We start from the raw sequence: 18320 nt of genomic DNA on the forward strand, positions 1-18320 counted from the left end.
CCTCAGCACAGCCAGGTTCTTCAGAGTCTCTCCCACACGGGGGTGGGAGCGGCCCAGGCTGTCCTCGTAGACCTTCAGGGCCTGCTCATAGAGAGGCAGCGCTTCACTGTGCTTCTTCTGAAACGGCCAGTGAAAACAGTGCATTCCGTTAGCGCGACGCACCGCTGTGTCCATGGAAAACTGAGCCCAGCTGTGGAAGTCTGGAGCCGGAGTTTGGGTAGTGTTTATGACACCATTCCAGGACTGGTCCCAAAAAAAGGGTTGACTGGTTGCAGACTAAATACAAACCATCCTACCAGGAACTGGAATCTGAAGTTAAGTGAAGCTTAAAAATATTTATGAAACTTTAAAGCTGAAACAGAAATACTTTGGACACAAATCAACACTCATCTAGTTCACAGCTGTAAAAATCAACATCAATTATATATTTTTTCTTATGAATATATCTTAAATAACCAACTCAACCAGTCAACTTTCTGACAGAACTCTGCACAATCATCATTGGTAAGGAACAACTTCATCTGAAAGTACTGAGCTGTATTACCAATCTTGTTGATATTCATCTTTTTTTGGTAAGTAAAATAATCACATGAAGGGCACCAATGATATTGAAGGGCACTGTACTGTATATAAACAAATTATTTTATATATACAAAGTTTCTCACCAGTTGGCAGTAGAGCACAGCCAGGTTGACCAAAGCAGTGGCCACACTGGGGTGTTTGGGTCCAAAGGACTTCTCCCGGATGTCCAGAGCCAGCTCATACAGGGGCACAGCCTTCTCCAGCTTCCCCTGTCCAACAATATTACACAGTATGTTTTACATTACATTTAGTTTCAGACATTTGTTCGTCATGAACAAAAATACTTCCAGATATTACAGGGGGAGTATTGAAATAGAAAGCCGTTGCTGCATGAAATAGGCTATCCAGAGCTTTTTATGGTGGCAGAGACCATCAGTGTTCAAGACCAGGACTGAACCAGTGCTAGGCACTCTCCTGACATTAGGTTAAAGGATGGTAAATGGACTGCATTAATATAGCAAAGAGCTTTACAATTGATGCCTCTCATTCATCCATTCACACACCATCGGCAATTGGCTACCATGCAAGGCACCAACCAGCTCCTTGAGAGCAATCGTGGATCAGGTGTCTTGCTCAGGGACACTTCGACACACCCAGGGCGAGGTACTGAACTGGCAACCCCTCAAATGCCAGACGACCGCTCCTAGCTCCTGAGCTAATGTTGCCCCCGCAATAAACCAAGATCTGCTGAACAGCCTGTTCACATAATCAAACATCCTTACTGCTCGTACATTCACAGGATGGGAACCCAAATCAATCACATTCGTCCCACACCAACCGTTTAAGCTCATGCCCTCTGATGCTCTTTAATTATCTACGCACACTAAACTTTCACAGCACCCTGTGGGTGTCAGATACGGAGTGTGGTAAGGGAGGCGGCGGTTTCCGGCTCTCACCCTCCTCTTGTAGAGCATGGCGAGGTGTTTGACGGTGTAGGCCAGGGACGGGTGGTCGGGAGACAGCGCTCTGCGGCGGATGTCCAGGGCGCTCTCGTACAGCTCCTCCGCGCGCTCGTACTCCCGCCGCTCGCAGTGCAGGGCCGCCAGGTTGTTGAGGGACTGAGCGCAGTCCGGGTGCTCGGGCCCCAGAACGCGCTGGCGCATCTCCAGGGAGCGCGTCAGGAACACCTTCGCCGCCCTGCGTCGAACCCAGAGTCAGCGTTACACAACGGGCAACCTCAGGTCGCCCACGCCGCTCTGCGTCGAACCCAGAGTCAGCGTTACACAACGGGCAACCTCAGGTCGCCCACGCCGCTCTGCGTCAAACCCAGAGTCAGCGTTACACAACGGGCAACCTCAGGTCGCCTGCGCCACTCTGCGTCAAACCCAGAGTCAGCGTTACACAACAGGCAACCTCAGGTCACCTACGACTGGGCTTTCTGTTCTGTAGAAGCTCACACACTCACTGTGAAAATGTACTTTATTCATAATCGAGTGGTTCTATCGCACTGGGCGCAGTACATTATAGTGAATGAAAGGGGCACAATGTACCGCTACAGTGCAGCTGACAGGCTGTCCCACGGGATTTTTAAAGGGCAGATTCACATCCGCGCAGGTCAGATGTGCTGAGGCGCTGTAAGCGTTTCTGAATGAGTGCAGTCGAGTGGACTGGGGCTGAGTCCCATGATGCCGCAGGAGGGGGGATATATTACAGTGCTGAGAGCCCTCCTGACCACGCACAGGACCAGGGACTCACTCCAGGTTGTTCTGCAGGTAGTAGAGCACTCCCAGCTCGTTCAGGGTCTTGGCGCAGTCGGCCGTGTCCTTGTCCAGACTCAGCTCCTCTAGCTGCAGAGCCCGGCGACGCAGCAGGGTGAAGCCGTACTGTGGGCAGAGACATACTGCAGCTGCTAATGCTAACAGAGCACACTCTTATACTGCAGCTGCTAATGCTAACAGAGCACACACTTATACTGCAGCTGCTAACGTTAACAGAGCACACACTTATACTGCAGCTGCTAATGCTAATAGAGCACACACTTATACTGCAGTTGCTAATGCTAATAGAGCACACACTGATACTGCAGCTGCTACTGCAACAGAGCACTGACACTTATGCTGCTGCTGCTGCTAACAGGTCGTACACTTACCTGTATACTGCTGCTGCTAATGCTAATAGAGCTTACACTTGCAATGCTACTGCTAATGAAGCGTATACCTACACTGCTGTTGCTACTGCTAACAGAGCACTCAGCTAATAACTGGCATTATTTAACTAACCATATTTCCGTTCTGGCGAGCAGTCTTCTGCCGGATCTTTAAAGACCTCTTCCTCAGTTTCTCCGCTTGCTCATACCTGAGAGGGAAACATTTTGGTGAGCAAATTCTCATGCAGCTGAAAGCAGAGTGTGGTCGCAGAATGGCAATAATAACTGTAAGTGTAATCAGTGTGTTTTCACTTGTTCTGTTTCTGGTAGAGCAGGGCGAGGGAGTCCAGTTCCCGGGCCACGCAGGCGTGGTCAGACCCGTAGGCGTTCTCGCTGATCTCCAGGGCCTGCTTGTACAGCTGCTCCGCATTGCCAAACTTCCTCCATTGCACGTAGACCCCGGCCAGCTGGTGCAGAGACCGAGCTACACTGGGGTGGTCTGGATCCAGAGCGGTCTCCCTGATCTCCAGAGACCTCTGCAGGGGAGCCACAGCCTACACACACACAGACACACACACACAGGCATACACACACACACACAAGAACACATACACATTTCTGTTAAATATCATGTCTATTTCATGGTTTGCCTCAGTGTTTTATTCCTTTAGCACCCTCCACCCTCTCCCACTCAGAAGTTTACACTCGTGGGAAAACATGAACAGGGGCAGGCGGGGTGGTGCTCTTACCTGGCCGAGGAGCCCCAGGTCCTTGAGGAAGCGGCCCAGCGTCTCGTACAGGCTGGCCAGCCTGGTCATGCTGCCCTCACTGTCACAACTCTTCTCAAAGTGCTTCAGCGACTCAAAGTACTCCGTGGCCATGGAGCTCTTGTCTTTACCCACGTACTGCCAGTAGGCCAGCAGCTCTGAGAAATGGCCCCTAGACACCAATATCACACATTAAAAAAAATTATTTCACATATCTGTGTAAGAAGAAAAAAAAAAAAAACGGAGACAATTATGTGCAAGTATGTACACTAAAGGCAATACAGAGACCGCCTGGCATGCTGACACGTATGCATGCACACATACATACGTGTTACACATATTCACAGACATTGAGGTGCCCTGACCTCTTGTAGAGATTTTGGGAGACGAAGAGGTTGAGCAGGCAGCGCTGTAGCTTGGCCTTGTCCTCCTGCTGCTGGAACAGCCAGGGCAGCTCATCTGCGACCCTCCATGTGACCCTGTCCCAGCTGTACGCCAACCAGGGGAACACGGCAAAAACACGTCAGCGAGGAACCAAACCGGGCTGCACGTTTCTACACACATTCCCCCCGTTAACGTTTAAACCCATTCTTTTCATTATAAAGAACCTACCACTGCATATACCACATACTGACGTGGCGCGGCGCTGTATGCCTTGTCAGGGAAAAAGGAAATGATCATACAGGAAGGTTTGACCAGCATGTCATACCATAGAAACTCAGAGCCATACTAGAGTGTAGAGTACATGAGTCCTTAGCACAGACCTGAGCTGCTGGCTGAAGTACTGCATCAGCCTCTCTCTGTGGGAACTGGCCTCCCCATCGATGAACTCCAGTCTCACAGCCTCCAAGGCCTCCAATGCAAAAAGAGAGGACATTAACGACCGGCGCAAGAGATAAAGCGGTCTGCTCTCACATGCATGTTCCTGTGAGCCGACCCTTTAACCCCTAGCAGCAAATTCACTTTTGCATCTTCCACAGTGAACCTAGCTTTAGACCCACTGAACTGCAAGGAGCCCACCAATACCCAGAATGCACCTTCATTCATAACTTCAGAAACGTGCATTCCCAGAATGCACTGTGACAGAGTTGAGTATAGAGGCCCACCTGCAGGTGCTGGAACTTGATGAGGCCGCACCCGAGGGTGATGACACACAGGCTCTGCAGCTTGCACAGCAGAGAGGCCAGGACTGGCCAGCTCAGGTCGGGAAATATCTCCATCACCTCCGACTCGCTGACGCCATTGTGGCTCATACAGACCAGACATAGCATCTGAGATAAAGATAGAGGCACAGCATGTTCCTATTTTCTAACCACATTCTCTGATGTGTACAAAAGCTTTACTGAACTTATGCTGCATGGACTCCATGGCCTTCTCTACACGAGCAAAGAAAAAAAGACTACACAAAAACGCTTTCAGAACGTTCTGTAGATGCAGTGTTAATAATGCAGAGCACATTTTGTGAGTGTGTGGCGAGGTGGCCCACCTCTCTCATGGTGCGTTTGCTCCTGTCTGTGCTGAGCAGGTCCAGGACCACCTGCAAGGCAAGTCTGTACAGAGACACCGTGTCCTGACACAGCAGGCTCTGCTCCAGGGTCCTGTCCAAGCCCCACACTGTCCACCTGCTGAGAGCAGGACACACGCACATGCACGCACGCACGCACGCACACACACCACACACCACACACCACACCACACACCACACACCACACACCACACACCACACACAAAAGCATGCATGCATGCACACAACCACAGAAAGAGGCAGTCACTAATTAGCAATAATATACACACAAATGCCACAAAACAAAAACAGTCTCACAAAACCATAAACACCACTTCAAACATTACTTAATTCCTGGTTCTGGGTATGCACTTTGTTGAACGTCACTCTGGATAAGAGCGTCTGCCAAATGCCATTAATGTAATGTACTGTTAATCAATCAATAACTTGCGTAACTCCCAGCTAGCACAGAGAAAATGCCCCATTATTTACTCACTTCCACTATTAGCAGCATTTTCATTTCCACTGTTTCATTAAAGTGCAGCACAGACTTCCTCCTAATCTATTAGCTGCCCTGACAGACGGGAACTGGACTCCCTCGCCCTGCTCTACCAGAATGCCACTGTGACCCATATGACTCACGTAACGCCTCCATTAGAGCATAACCTAAAATAAGAGCTTACTTGGCAATCATTCTGGCCAGCAGAGAGACGTAGAGGGCGTTGCAGGTCGAGGCTGAGCGGCAGTGTCGGTCCAGCTTCTTCTCCTGTAGCAGCAGAGCAAACTCAGCGACACTAGCATAAGCACTCATTACAAACACCTCGTTATGAGGACAGGCCGTGCCCAGACAGCTGGTGACCCCCCGGGCAAGGTCAGCGGACAGACCTGCTCTTTGGTGAGTCTGACATCGGCCCCCAGGCACTGTGCGCTTATCACCGCCTTCGCGTCTTTGGGGTGCAGGGGGTCCAGGTGAAGCGTGGGCCACAGTCTGTCGCGTGTGAATAACAGGCTGTTAATATTTCAATTTCAACTATTTTCATCATTTTGAAAAGGCAATTGCTGCAGTCAGCAGTGCCACATGTTTTGCTTTGTTTCCTGGCTTCAACTCAAACTGGCTTCAACCTCACTCACTCACTCACTCACTCTCACTCACTCACTCACTCACTCACTCACTCACTCACTCACTCACTCACTCACTCACTCACTCACTCACTCACTCACTCACTCACTCACTCACTCACTCACTCACTCACTCACTCACTCACTCTCACTCACTCACTCACTCACTCACTCACTCACTCACTCACTCACTCACTCACTCACTCACTCACTCACTCACTCACTCACTCACTCACTCACTCACTCACTCACTCACTCACTCACTCACTCACTCTCTCACTCACTCACTCACTCACTCACTCACTCACTCACTCACTCACTCACTCACTCACTCACTCACTCTCTCACTCACTCACTCACTCACTCACTCACTCACTCACTCACTCACTCACTCTCACTCACTCACTCACTCACTCACTCACTCACTCACTCACTCACTCACTCACTCACTCACTCACTCACTCACTCACTCACTCACTCACTCACGTCTCATTGGCTAGGCTGAAGATTCTGCAAAAAGGCGAGCCATTGCTGCTTTGCATCAAGGACACTGGGTGTCCTCATTTTAGAACTATAAGGAAAGTATAAGTGTCTGAGCTGGCTACATCACCGGTTGTGGCATCTACATTGGATTGTCAACACAAAAGTTCAGTAAACTACATAAAAAGGTTCCACATTAAAATATATTTTGGTCAAATGGACTCATATCTTTAATCATTGTAGACGTGACCCGTTTGAACTCATTGACAGGTGTGTGTGACACCAGGCAGCCCACAGCCCTCCCTGCGCAGGCAGAGCCACACCCACCTCCACGCCTGCGGGCATGTCTCCACGTTAACGGACACCACCACCCTCACGTTGACTGGAAGTGGGTCAATGAGCCACTTCATATGCCTCTCTGCCTGCTGCAGAAACACAAGAAAACAGCAGGAGGAAATGAGTAACGGGGGGGGGGGGGGGGGGGTGCTACACACACACACACACACACACACACACAAACACCAGAGGCTTCTAACCTCGCACCAAAAAAATTATAATCATTGTACAACAACGGCTCAGCTATCGCGCACCCTGTGGACTTTGCATTGTGGCATGCCTGTTACTGCTGCTCTTGAAGTCCCCTGTGGAGTTTGGACCTTTAATTGGCTGTACTAGTCACCTGATATCAGACAGCCCGCAGTGCGCTGCCAGAAGCACTGTGAGTACCTGTATCTGGTCGATGGAGTCGATGATGATAATGATGTTGCCTTGGTGTCGTGAGGACAGCCGCTCCAGCCAGCGGGGGAACTCCTCCAGGGTCTTGCAGGGGTCCATGGACAGGCCCGATATCGACCAGAAGTGCTGAAGGAGCTGGGGGGGGGGGGGAATGCTCAGTTCTCATTGGATCACACAGATCACACAGGTCCACGGGTATGATGTGCAAGGGGTGCCCAGGGTAAAATGGCTGACTATAAAACCAAAGGGGAAGGCTTGCACTTTACAACCAAAGGCAAGTGTTTGGCAGTTAGTTATTCAAGGCAAACACCAACCCCTACCTTGACGGTGAGCCTTTTGATCATAAGTACAGGCTCTGAACTCGGAGAAAGGGGACGTCCAACAAAATGGTAGAGGATGAGAGTACTGGGAGAATTCTTCTGCTGAAGTTCAATCCTTTGGGAAAATAAAACAAAAACAAGTGAGAACAAACACTCTACAGCTCATATCTTACAGTATTAACTGTCTGTCTAGGTCAATAACTTTTCAGCAGTCTTCAGTACAGAGGGCTCCTGAAAGATTGACCTTATGTCACCCAAACAGAAACTAGTTTCTCTAGTTGAACTTAAAGTGGCCCAATGCCATAGAAAGGCAGTTAAACTGAGGCATAAAGGATAAGAGTAAGCGATAAATCCTCACCACTTCGATAAGAGCAGAGACTTCCCTGAGCCAGGGCCTCCCGACACCAGCAGAGGAGGGATGGGAGGGGGTGCAGCCACCATGTCGTTCAGACGCTCGATGTACTGAGGACAGAAGACAGGATGCAGAAATGTCAGCTGTCATTGTTATGGCTCGCTAAACATTTATACCAAATGGACAGCTTAACAACAGCACGCAGTACAAGCCACAGGGTGTTCAGTACTGTACAGTAGCAGCATTTGCACCGGCTCCAGCAGTAACTGAAGCCTATGCATATGAAGAAAAGGCCGCGGCAGCGCCGTTGGCACGTGCCTATCCTTCTGTACCTTCTGGAAGCCCAGGTGGGAGGAGGAGCTGGAGGCCTGCTGGTAGGCCTCGATCTGCTCCTGCTCGTCGTGCAGGTCCCACAGGACGTCACTGCAGTCGTCCTCCTGCTCGTCCTCCGCCCCCGAGTCTTTACCCTCGCCGCCGTCCGCTCCCTCGTGGCCCAGGAGCTCCTGAGAAACACCAAGGACTGAAGGGACCCTGTGCTGTACACCGTGCTCTGGGCTTCACAAAGCGTCTTTACACATGCAAGGACTGCTTGAATGGTTTGTTATATTCTTGCCCTCAACAGCACCCCGGGGGGCAGACGGTCATGTCAAAAGAGTAGTCTTGCGCTGTAACCTCACACCTGTATGTTTACTAATCAATCAGGGAGTGCAGCCTCGTATACCAAAAACAAAAAGGCAGCTCTGGCCATCAGCAGATTTGGCGTTGTGGTTAGTGCGATTGTCTCTCATGCAGGAGACCAGAGTTCAAGGCTCACCTATTCCTTTTCATTTCCCCTTCTTTGTTTTGCTCACTTTAACATTATACAATAACAAATTATATTTCTCAACTCAGTTCAGCGGGCTTGGTGTAGAATAGAGTTTGCTTCGGTTGTAACATTAAGCAAAACACATTGTTGGCCCCCAGGGTGCTGTTGAGGGCGAGAAAAACACAGTCTGCAGATGCAGCGTAGCATAGCCATCTATGCGAAGCCACAGTTACTCTAAAATGCAAAACAAAAAAAACAAAAAACATTTCCCCTGTGATCGGCAACAACAATGTGCACTAGGGCTGTAGAAGAGATCGGAAAGTGTGAGAAACCGCTTCTAATTTTAGGGTGAATTAAAAGAAATGCCAGATATGGCTGAATGACCAAACCACATTTCAACAGCTGCGATTATCTGTGGAAACACTTCAGATGTCTGTGGAGATTACATCTTACATTATAGGGATTTTCCGTTCCATTTAAAAGAAAATGCATTCACATTTCATTTTTAATTACTAAAACAATTCAATACAACATCTTTTCTATTAACAGCTACCAGAACAAACACAAAGAATAAGAACCAGCAACCAACTGAGTGATGATGAAGTCAAAATTATATTTTAAATTTTGCACAATGTCATGGCTTGCACAGTTTCTGAATGCATTTCTGCAGTGTGTGGGGTGCTCAGTCAGCCCAGTACCTGTTTAATGACCTTCTCCAGCTGACTGTATATCAAGGAAGCTCCAGCTTCTGCAGGTCCACTGTGGGCAATAACCTGCAGTGAGGGCAAACATAATAAATAATTTAGCGTTATTAATGCCCTGCTAACTCCATCACCTGGAATTAGGGCCTACAGCGCCTGCTATGTTAGTGCTAGCAAGTGTGCTAAACAGTGTGTTGGAATGGGTTATTTTCATATATAATTTTACATATTGAATATTAGCCACAAAAATATCTCATTTCTTTAGAAGAGCACCTTATTTGCAGTTCTGAAAGCACATACTTCCAGAGAACCCTACCACAGAACCCAACCACATCCGTGTCGTGAGGAAAAAAAAAGTCAATGTGTTAATATTTAAAGTAAGAAGACACATTTAACCTTGACTTTCCCGGCCTTGTCTGCAGCAGTGATTTTGTCCACCAGTTCCCTGGCGGGGCCTGACAGAGAGGTGTCCCCCCCGGACCTGAGGTACAGGAGCAGAGGCCGGGCCTCCGTGTTCTTCACAAAAGCCTCCTCAGCGTCCTCCACCAGTGAGCTGCAGGAGCACAGGAATTCAGCCAGTAAAGACGTAGGACAGGCAAGCATGCGACACCATTATGGCAGGCCACATCGGCGATAAGGTTACTCTGCATATTTGGTTTTCACTCATTTAGGACATACAGTCCTGGTGAGCTCTGTGAAGACTTCACCTTGTAACAGAGGTTTTGAGGAGCAGGATGCACATAGAGCTCCTGTCAATCTCCTGCCTACGCTCCGCTACGTAGCAGCTGGCGCCGTCGTCAGGGAAACACACATTGAGGTAGAAATGGCCCAGCCCTTCACACAGTTTCTGCAGTCTGGGACAGTAACTCTGCAACATGGTAAAGAGGATGATTACTATACTCATACATTCATTTTAAACGCATAAATGACAGCAACACAGCAACTATGGCAACAGCTGAAATTCTGGAACTGCTTTTATTTAATTTTAAACTATTTTTTATGAATTATTAACAATTTTTTTGTGTTAAAATTTGGTAAGCCAAAAAGTGACAGAAAATTCAAATGACAGAAGCTTATGCTGATGCTCATAGGTGAGGTGACTAAACAGGTATCAGTGGCAGACACAGCGGGTTGGTCACCTTGATGAAGATGTCTACTTCGGCTTGAGTCTCCAGTGTGCACATGAGATAGCAGCGCACGGTGTTGCTCCACAGGACCTGAGACACATGCGGTGACACCTGCAGCAAACTAGCCACAGCAGTGTCCCAGTCGTCTGAAACACACATCGGGAGCATCAGCTCGTTAGCTGGTGTTAGCTGGTTAGCATGGGCTGTGTGCTGATGGTGCCCCAGAGCAGGGTTCTGAAACCCAAGTCCTGGAGAGCCACAACATCTACTGGTTTTTGCCGAACATCACCATTGATTTCATCACTTTAAGCAGCCCAAGTTAAGATTCTTGATTTTAAGATAAAAACAAAAACCAACAGATGCTATTCTGACCCAGGACCAGGGTTGGGGATCCCAGATTCAAAGGTTTGTGGGCCCATGTTTTTTTAAATGCAAAACTTTGAGATGTGCTGAGGAGGATGGTCTGATAATCCTCACCTCTGCTGACATTGGCGAAAGGACCCTCCACGTCAATTAAACTGTGGGCAAACTCCGGTCCTCTGAACGTCTGCTGCAGTTGCATCATGCTGCCCATAGAGGGCTCACTCCCCAGAGCGCCACCGCTCCAGTACTCACTCTGATTTCCTGCAGCTACACCAAATATAACAAAACGGTTTGTCTTAAGAGTCAGACAAATTTTTATTTACGGTATGTTCATTGACGCCAGCGTATTCTGATCAGTGTAAAATAAAAAAGAACATGCCTATTAAAGTAAAGGCACACACAGACTGCTAAATATACATCCGTTCTCATGTTACATGACCACAATACAAAATAATTCAAATCAAATTTCAATCAAGCATATGAATTACCTTATTCCATAGCTTATTCCATAGATATTAGGGTTTATTTGGACAAGGAGCTGATCCAGGTTGCTTTACCTGCGTGTAAGGGTGCATTCTACCTGCGCGTGTGTGTAAGGGTCATGTGAATCTCTTACTCGTAACGGTGGTGCGGTTGTCGTCGGAGTCAGAGTCGGCCGGGTCGTACACCTGAATGCCCTGGGCCTGCAGCTGCTGCAGTTTGGCCTCCAGCTCCCGCTTGGCCCTCAGTAAGTCCTGGATCTCCTTTTCCTTCGTCTCACGGAAGATCTGCAAGGCAGGCACGCAGGCAGCCAGGTCAACAGGGCAGAGCACAGATGGCCGATTACAAACAAGCGATGCACAGTCAAGCGGAAGTGGCCCTTACCTTAAACTGTCTCTTGACCTTGTCCCTATCGTGCTCGAATGTGGCCGCCCTCTCCATGGCCTGGTACTTGGCCTCCAGGGCACTTTCCTTCTCCCTCAATATCTTCTGATACGTCTTCTGTAAAGCCTGTAAAACCAGACAAATGTAATAAGTCACTAGCACCATGCATTGCTTTCCTTTCATGGAACCAAGATTGCCATTGGCTGATTTTAGGAGTTGTGCAGTTATACTCAGTTACCATCAACAGGGACATAATTTTGCATGTAAAATATGCTGTATATGGACACTGCATATTTCAATATCGTTGGGGAAATTGGAATTCCATTGGAAACGTAAATGTGGTTATTCCCACGAGGAACACATGTGCACGTGCATCTACTTGCAGTTCCATAAAGTGCACCATTATTTCGCGGAAGAGAATGTCTACACGTAACTAATGAGATGCTATGCTGCCCTTACCTGTAGTTCGGCACGCAATCGCTTGTTTTCCTCGTCCAGCTTGGCTTCCTTTTTCTGCATGGAAGTTATCTCGTTGTTCTTGCTGACGCGAAATATCTCGTAATCCTTCCGAAGCCGTTCATACTCCGCGGCGTACTCCAGGTCAACCGAGCCAGTGGACTTGAAGCTGGCGCCAATGACCCGTGGGCCACGGCGGAAGGAGCTGCGCAGGAGCCGGGCTTTGGGCTTCACCTCCACAGGTATCTCGCACGCCTCCCCGCCCTCGCCCCCATACGCATCTTCAATCACCTCCCCAGGGCTCACCAAAGAGGAAGCTGTACCCATTCTGGCTATTCAAGGCAGCCAGTGGTAAGCTATCCTTTCAGCTACTACACCACCCGCGAATCAACCTCGATTGCATGGCAGTACCTGGTCATAAATTAAGGATAAATAAAAAAGTCCAACGTTACAGACGGTACCAAATCACTTCCAGTTTGCCTAGTATGAAGTAGTGGCTGCTAGCTAACGAGTTATAGCTAGCTACATAACTAGTAGTCAAGCGTAAGAAATCTCAAACACCGTAAAACAATATCACTTTGACTAACGTTAGCTAGCTATCTTAGCTCGCTCGAAATATACCGTTATCTGGCCAACATCCAGTTAGCCGGATGATCAAACACATCGCTTTCTAAATGAGCACTAGCTATGCGTTTTAGACTAAGGCATCACAGCTAAACTTACAAATATGACATACCTTTAGGATGAATTTAGGATACTATTTAGAAAACAAACGAGGAATCCTCATATCGCACATACTTAGCTAGGAGCTCGCTAACCTTAGCCATGTAACGTGGTAAGTAAAGTTAAACGCGATATTATTCTTCATAACCAGATCGATCATTAGGAAAATAACAATGGGCTATCCAGGAGATAGCTAACTAGGTGTGCAGCGTATTGCCAATTTAGAGCTAGCTAAACGATGCCAAAAAATGTCAACAAACATTCCTGACACATTTTTCTACGGCTTCCTGGCTGCCCCGGTAACGGAGTGGAGCTCACTATACGGATCCTCAAGACAGACAAACTAGCTGATGGGAGTTCTGTGGAGGCATGTATTTGATTGTGTGCCCCGTTCTTTGCGACGTCAGCCTAACCCTTTCAAAAGTATTGTCTCCTTGATTTAAAAAAAATCTCCAGACAGTATTGGAAACCAGGTTATGTCTGAACTGCACCTTTTAATTCCTTTATAGTAATGTAAAGTAAATCCTTTAGTTAGTGTTGATACCCCGTTGGGGCAGCTGCTTGGCGAATTGGCCGTTAGTTTGTGTTCCAATGTTTCCAATTATTGAGGTCATTTTAAAAGAACCAAATATATATTTGCATTTAAACAATTTATTTGAATTATTTTTAACAGACATGTATACAGGTATTCATTCAGCATCCAATTTCAGTAAAACATTGTATAAAACTTGGTCTGCATTTAGGAAGTACACACACACATGTTGGTTCACGCTTTCTACAGCAAAACATAAAGATGTAACTGGCTTATAGACATTACTAGAAGGGAGAGCCCCCACCCATGTAGCTACACAAGAAGAGCTGATCTGTCAGGATTTTGTGCCAGCTTATGTTCGTTGTTCAATTAGCTCAGTCATATCTTGATCTGACATTTGTTTGAGCACCGGGTACAGCTGGAGACTGCAAGCATATTTTAAAGACTTTTGCTGTGCTGAGTGAACCTGTGTATAGTTTATAGAGCTGTCAAACAACTAAAACTGAGCTAATCAGTTGGAACAAAAACCAGGCACAAAATGCAATAAGGGATTTGGTCTATTGGTTGGCATTACATACATACATATATACATACACCATATGTTCAGTGTTTAGTCAATACTGGACTCGTATATGCTCTGTAAAAGTTTAATTAACATATAATTTTTTACTGTTTGGTAACTGTTAACCAAGGAAACAGCAATTGCTTTAACAGTTCTCAGTGCAGAATTGTGCTTGTCATTGGATGGATGATTGCCAGCAAATATTACTGAGTCAAGAAAGGAATCTTTAGTTATGTTCTAAGTTATCAGCATACGACAGTATAATCGCCACAAAATGTATACCATATTCTTAAAAAAAAAAGAAGAAAGAAGTAAAATGCAAAATCAAATTATTATGCATAGGCTATTTCATTATTTTTTTTTTTTTAATAACTTGTGTTCGACAGGTTCCGTTTATGGAAGAGCTGAAGCAATGAATTGCGGTAGGTTTTTGTGAGAAAAAAATACAGTACAGGATCCAAAACTCCATTGACGCAAGTGAGAGAGGAAGTAATGCGATTGCAAAGGGCAAGTGGACCCATGTCACCGCTGTGAAGCGAGCCCTCAATGTAAACAAAGCGGCTAACATGGTACGGCAGGAACGCCACAGTGAAGTTCACCAGGACCAGTACGATCATCCTGGTGGCCTTCTGCCGCCCGGACCTCTGCTGCTGACGTCTCCTACTCCACAGCCTGTGTAGGATCAGAATGTAGGACACCGCAATGGTGACCAGCGGGATCGAAAAAGCTACAGCGGTGGACACCAGTGCCTGGGGCGACGTCTTCTCGCGGTAAAGCTGCATGCAAATGGTCCTGGTGGAGTTTGAGTGGTTTACCTGCGTGGTCTGCTTGGACAGTAGCAGCGGCATCGTGACCACGGTCAGACAGAGCCACAGGATGGCGCTGCCCACGCTGGCGTACAGGGGCTTCCGCAACTTCAGTGACCTCACCGGCAAGACCAGGGCGATGAAGCGGTCGACGCTGATGAAAGCCATGAAGTAGAGGCTGCAGTACATGTTGAGGTAGAAGAAATATCCCAGGACGCGACAGGGAATTTCACCGAGAGGCCAGTTGTTGTCCGTTAGGTGATAGACGACACGCATGGGGAGTGTCGCCAAGTAGGAGATGTCTGCCACTGCCAGGTTCTTCAGGAATACCTTAGTGGGTGTGTTCTTCTTCTCCCGGACGAACACCCACAGAGCCAGGATGTTGCCCGGTACAGCGAGGATGAAAACCATAGTGTAAAAGCTGGCAAAGAGGACATTCTCCTGGTGTGAGCCCACTGCATACCTGTCAATCCTGTCCTCAGCAATGCTGTTGTTGAACATCATTGATTGGGATGTGACACTTGGAATATAGCTGAAAAATACAATAAAATGTGCCAGTTTTCTGTAGAATGTGAACCTTCATGTGCTGGTTTCTGCTGTGTGTCTCTGTGTGCGAGAGCTTCTCTGGTTAAGTACTTGTAATTTGAAATGACTGTGAAAAAATGTGGTTTCCTGGAGGAACTAGGTGCCAAGAGGAGCGGATTTAACACCTACGAATATGTAAATGATTTCAGAGATGTAAAATTGTTATAAACTGCATTATATGTCAATTTTAAAGCTCTTTCTTTCCATATCATTTTATTCAACCATTGAGAGTGGCCTGTATTCTGTCGACATAACTTCACTGTGACTCACTGTACAAGTAAATGCAAGAGTCACACCTTTTCTTCACGGACAGCAAAATGACGACATAGTGCGTGCCAGATCTGAGTGTATACAGAGAGTTTTAATTCATTAAAGCTAGACAGGTTACATTGACATTCAAGTTTTTACAGATATGAATATTTGTAGATGTAAAATAGAACATTCTTGGCGTGTGCTCTTTGTGACGATCTATTTGCCTATGTACAGTATGTAGGGTGAATTCAGGTAATTTCAGACACTTCTTTTTCAATGGAGTTTCTAGCCTCCATTATTAAATTTGGTGCACAAACATTCACTAACAACCTAGACATTTATATTTTTGGGTATGAGACCGAACTATACGGTTTTTTTACTTAGTTTGGTTTGTAAAAGATACTCAACACAATGGTGCCCCCAGCTGTTTAAGAAGGAAACTAAACAAATGTTAAAATATGACAGTGCAACACTGACCATGAAGTTCAGTCAAATAAACATGAAACCATCTACACCAGGGGTGTCTTATCCAGAAAGGGCCGGTGTGTGTGCAGGTTGTTGTTTTAGCACAGGACTAAGACAGCTGATTCTACTCATCAAGGTCTTGATTAAAGACCATGCTTAGTTCATTAGTATAATCAGGTGTGTTACTGCTGGGTTAAAACAAAAACCTGCACCCACGCCTGCCCTTTTAGGATAAGATTGGACACCTCTGATCTACTCAATAACTTTTAATGTTCCTTTATAGTTGCAATACTGTTCTATTAATCTACTGCCTTCAATGGCAATCCAACATGATGTAATCTAATGTTAAACGATGAGTTTCTATGCGTTCATGAACATCGACAGTCTCTCGGACCTCCATGATACATGTGTCAGTTTTCTGAGAACTGGTTATTCACAACAACAGACTGGGCACCCATAATGTCCGGGACCTTGACTTTGTACACTGTCTCATTTGCTGGTGGAAAAGAAGGGTTCGAGAGAACCGTGGGTTTCGTCTTTTTGTAGAAGCAGACCGCGATTAAACGGATGGAATTCAGAACTGTGGCGACAATCATCAGGAATCCTGTTGGGGAGAACACATTCAGGAAATACGTTTTAACGTTTAACGTCATAAAAGCATGTGAAAAAACCCTTTTACACAGTCTTTATGGTGTGCTTTAATTACAATGTTGTTGCTGCACCTTGTGCTTTTTCCAATGAGCGCAACAGTAAGCTATTTCATAGCGAGCCTGGCTAGAAACCAATAGGTTTAGTAATATAAGGCCTTTAATCTGGCTACTCTGTAGAAGGTGGACTGGGGGTATAATTGAATGAGAGGCAAACCTGGACTTTGTGTTTAGCTTTAGTAGTTAGTTTGATAAAAACTGATTCTGATATATAAAACTAGAACAAGGACCACAATGGAAATAAGTCATTTGGACTTTATTGCATCTAATTTCCTTGATTATTTTACACTATGTATATGGTTATTGCCATATATGTGAATATATGTCAATATGTAAACTATGTTACATAAAATCAATCATTCAATCAATTCAGTAAAATCTAAACATTTGAATTTAAAGTTACTTTTTCCTTTCTAGGTTTTGTATGTACTGAATCTCTTACCACAGTAAATGGTGGTTGGTGTTAAGCCATCAATGCGATAGCTGTTCGTGAACATCGCACCCAGACCAAGAATCACCACAGGGTAAACGGTGAAGGTGTAGAGGATGTATTGCTTAAAGATGAAGCTTTCAAAAATGAACCTGTCAAGGGAAAATAATCATTATATCATTGCTAAGAGTAGGGCATGGCAAGAATTATTTTCCCCAAAATAATGCACAAACCCTGGCATATATCCTCCTGAGACCCAGTACAATACATCTTTTTGCATTATACAAATGTCTTCAATGACAAAAAGCATGTTGCCGTGAAAATATTTTCATAAATATAACATCATTAATTAAATTTGTAGTGAATGTCGCATTGGTAGCATAGGTTCCTCATGTTCCTTACTGGGGACAAAACATAATTGCTGGGTCTTAGGAAAATAAACCTGGTTTAAGTCATAATGTTTCAGGAGAAAATGTTAAAATGACAACGCTATTTAAAATGACAACAACAACAAGCAGCCTGAGCAGCAGTGTGAGAACAGGCTTACCAAATAAGCAGCCCTACAAGCAGCAGTGTGAGAACAGGCTTACCAAATAAGCAGCCCTACAAGTAGCAGTGTGAGAACAGGCTTACCAAAGAAGCAGCCCTACAAGCAGCAGTGTGAGAACTATTGTGCTGACCAGGGGGTCCTGAAGGCCAGCACTGTACTTCAGAGTCACTCCCACATGTATCAGGGCCTCTATGAAAGTCCATGATGCAAACAGAGCCAGTCCATTTTGAGTCTGCCAGGGAGAATACAATTACAGGATAAACTTGCTTTGGGTAGTGGATTCACCTCACATGTGTGGCTGGGTATTGATTGTAATTAAAAATCTGAGCTCTGAGTGGTCCATGAACCCATTCTGGTGACTGTCATCAATGTTGAGGGAGTGTCCATGCTCTGTACACTCACCAAGCACTTTATTAGGTATTTATTAGACTTATTTTTTAGACTTCT

At 46.2% G+C, this 18320-nt stretch overlaps 2 protein-coding genes across 2 annotated transcripts in view; both read right to left on the reverse strand.

Annotated features, from left to right (window-relative positions):
• LOC133127625 (nephrocystin-3-like) overlaps nt 1–13276 on the reverse strand; it is a 59693-nt gene extending 46417 nt beyond the window's left edge. Inside the window, exons 1-27 of the mRNA XM_061240646.1 lie at nt 12998–13276; nt 12265–12672; nt 11806–11931; nt 11558–11708; nt 11056–11208; nt 10591–10724; nt 10159–10319; nt 9848–10004; nt 9449–9523; nt 8278–8448; nt 7952–8055; nt 7594–7708; nt 7265–7408; nt 6866–6963; nt 5825–5927; nt 5623–5705; nt 4922–5060; nt 4542–4706; nt 4200–4288; nt 3801–3923; nt 3418–3607; nt 2981–3222; nt 2802–2877; nt 2278–2405; nt 1479–1719; nt 666–791; nt 2–117 (exon numbers count right to left, since the gene is read on the reverse strand). Coding sequence (XP_061096630.1) covers nt 2–117; nt 666–791; nt 1479–1719; nt 2278–2405; nt 2802–2877; nt 2981–3222; nt 3418–3607; nt 3801–3923; nt 4200–4288; nt 4542–4706; nt 4922–5060; nt 5623–5705; nt 5825–5927; nt 6866–6963; nt 7265–7408; nt 7594–7708; nt 7952–8055; nt 8278–8448; nt 9449–9523; nt 9848–10004; nt 10159–10319; nt 10591–10724; nt 11056–11208; nt 11558–11708; nt 11806–11931; nt 12265–12588 — 3734 coding nt within the window. The 5' untranslated portion in view covers nt 12589–12672; nt 12998–13276. The remainder of the gene's footprint in view (nt 1; nt 118–665; nt 792–1478; nt 1720–2277; nt 2406–2801; nt 2878–2980; nt 3223–3417; nt 3608–3800; nt 3924–4199; nt 4289–4541; nt 4707–4921; nt 5061–5622; nt 5706–5824; nt 5928–6865; nt 6964–7264; nt 7409–7593; nt 7709–7951; nt 8056–8277; nt 8449–9448; nt 9524–9847; nt 10005–10158; nt 10320–10590; nt 10725–11055; nt 11209–11557; nt 11709–11805; nt 11932–12264; nt 12673–12997) is intronic.
• A 425-nt stretch (nt 13277–13701) lies between these two features.
• On the reverse strand, nt 13702–15581 carry si:dkey-96n2.3 (uracil nucleotide/cysteinyl leukotriene receptor). The gene has a single exon (XM_061240651.1). The coding sequence runs from the start codon at nt 15386–15388 to the stop codon at nt 14444–14446; it is 945 nt and encodes a 314-aa protein (XP_061096635.1). The 5' UTR covers nt 15389–15581; the 3' UTR covers nt 13702–14443.
• Between the last annotated feature and the right edge of the window lie 2739 nt (nt 15582–18320).

The sequence above is a fragment of the Conger conger genome, chromosome 4, assembly GCF_963514075.1.
Source record: "Conger conger chromosome 4, fConCon1.1, whole genome shotgun sequence".
Lineage (NCBI taxonomy): Eukaryota > Metazoa > Chordata > Actinopteri > Anguilliformes > Congridae > Conger > Conger conger.